The 1,826-nt window shown below is 39.4% G+C and overlaps 1 protein-coding gene across 1 annotated transcript; it reads right to left on the bottom strand.

The window, feature by feature from the left end:
* Window positions 1-206: 206 nt before the first annotated feature.
* On the bottom strand, window positions 207-1,154 carry LOC127104012 (uncharacterized). The gene is made up of 2 exons (XM_051041235.1): window positions 525-1,154; window positions 207-437 (listed from the first exon to the last, which is right to left on the bottom strand). The coding sequence occupies exons 1-2, from the start codon at window positions 1,152-1,154 to the stop codon at window positions 207-209; spliced, it is 861 nt and encodes a 286-aa protein (XP_050897192.1).
* Window positions 1,155-1,826: the final 672 nt, after the last annotated feature.

Raw genomic sequence — 1,826 nt, 5'->3', positions numbered from 1 at the left:
AAACTTTCACCTGCTTAGATGTAATCTCCCTACAGACCTGATTGTCTGTAACCTCTAATTCTCCTCCACCCTCATCATTTATGCCAAGAAAATTATTAATAACAGTAGGAGCGAATGTTATACACTTACCCCTCACATATACCTTGCAAAACTCCTTGTTATTCTTATCAGAAATATCCTCAGGAATATTAACAATAAATCCTTGACTAAATCTTCATAGCATTGAGAGAACCCAGCAACAGTCTCAAAAGCCCAGCAGCTTGTATCAGGTCCATGACCGCCTTGACATCAGCAACATCTTTTCCCAATTCCCTTTCCACAGCTACCCTTCTGTGAATCACAAATTTCCACTTAGCAGCTCCATCCTCAAGATGGAAGGAGATGTTATCCAAATGAACAACAGGTACTTTAATAGGAGACTTCCTACAAGTAGTTTTCTTCGCAGGCGAGATGTCAGGGACATCTTCCTTAATATCCTCTTCAGGCTCAGAATCATCTCTGACCTTCCTCTTCTTTATTTAAACCTTGCTCCATGGTTTGGAGGGACCAATGCCAGCAGTCTTCTTAGCTTTTCTAGATGACATAAGTTCATCACTAGATTTTCCTTTGCGGGTCTTCATGCGTTTAGCCACACTTGGCTTTATGTGATGAATCAAGCTTTCCTCTTGATCATCAGAGCTTCCATTCTCTAGATCAATCACAACATTTGCATCATCATGATTCTTAGAGTGGGAAGCATTATCCATGTTAGAGGCCACAAATTTCCCTTTGTCAGACACGGTTTTCCCTAGAGAGCGCAACCGTTCAGCAGCCAAGCCTTTTTCAGAACTAAAGGAGTCATCACCCTTACCACTAGGTTGTTCAACCTTAAGAGGGGGATACATTTGAGAAAGGGGAGTAGAAACCCCCTTCACATAGTGGCCTTCATTAAGAATTCTAGTAACTATGTCTCTTATAACACGATCAGTATAGTGTGTTCCTTCCTTATTCTTAGTGACAGGAGTTGAACCAGAAGGAATACTAGAGGGATTACCTTGATTGGAACATGCATAAGCGGAGGCATCAATGGAGATGGGTTGGTTCAAATTAATGTCTGCGGCGGGAATAACAGAGAGAGGAGCAACATCCAGAATCTCATCATCAGGGATGCCCATGGGAGGAACACTAAATTTTGGAGTAGACTTAGTATTTTTAGAAGCAGATGTATCTTGATTTTGTGGCGTTTTGGAGTTTTTCTGGAAAAAGTAAGGTTGCCCTAACAAAGGTTTGTGGAGAAGGAAAAGGAAGATGGAATAGTTGGAGTAGCTAGTGAGGTTATGAGGGTAGCATGTGAAGATGGAATAGATGGTATTTCCAATACAAGGTAATGATTTACCATAATGGGGGCACTTTATTTTAGGAAAATAGACTGAAATTTGAGTACTTTTTCCACTCCATATTAATTTCTACAAATTTTCATAAATGAAAATCCCTAATTTCCCTCTCAAGAATTCAAATTGATTTACATCCAAACCCTTTATAAAAATATCAGCTAACTACATCTCAGTAGCAACATGCTCTAAGGCTACAATCTTATCCTCCATAAGTTCTCTAATAAAATGGTGACGGATATCAATATGTTTGGTCTTGCTGTGCTGAATAAGGTTCTTTGAGATGTTTATAGCACTCAGGTTACCACAGTATAATGTCATGACATCTTGTGTGACATTGTATTCAGTCAGCATTTGTTTCATCCATACCAGTTGAGAACAACTACTTCCAGCTGCTATGTATTCAGCTTCAGCAATAGACAGAGAAACACAATTTTGCTACTTAATAAACCATGA

This window comes from Lathyrus oleraceus, chromosome 7 (assembly GCF_024323335.1).
Source record: "Lathyrus oleraceus cultivar Zhongwan6 chromosome 7, CAAS_Psat_ZW6_1.0, whole genome shotgun sequence".
NCBI lineage: Eukaryota > Viridiplantae > Streptophyta > Magnoliopsida > Fabales > Fabaceae > Lathyrus > Lathyrus oleraceus.
The sequence above is the reverse complement of the archived record's forward strand: the minus strand, read 5'-3'. Positions and strand labels throughout refer to the sequence as shown.

What these genes read in the sequence shown, in the direction of transcription:
- LOC127104012 (XM_051041235.1), bottom strand. Translation starts at nt 1,154, where the DNA reads ATGGGCATCCCTGATGATGAGATTCTGGATGTTGCTCCTCTCTCTGTT. An exon ending in CCTCCAAACCATGGAGCAAG is followed by an intron (nt 438 to 524) that starts GTTTAAATAAAG and finishes TCGCCTGCGAAG; the next exon opens with AAAACTACTTGTAGGAAGTC.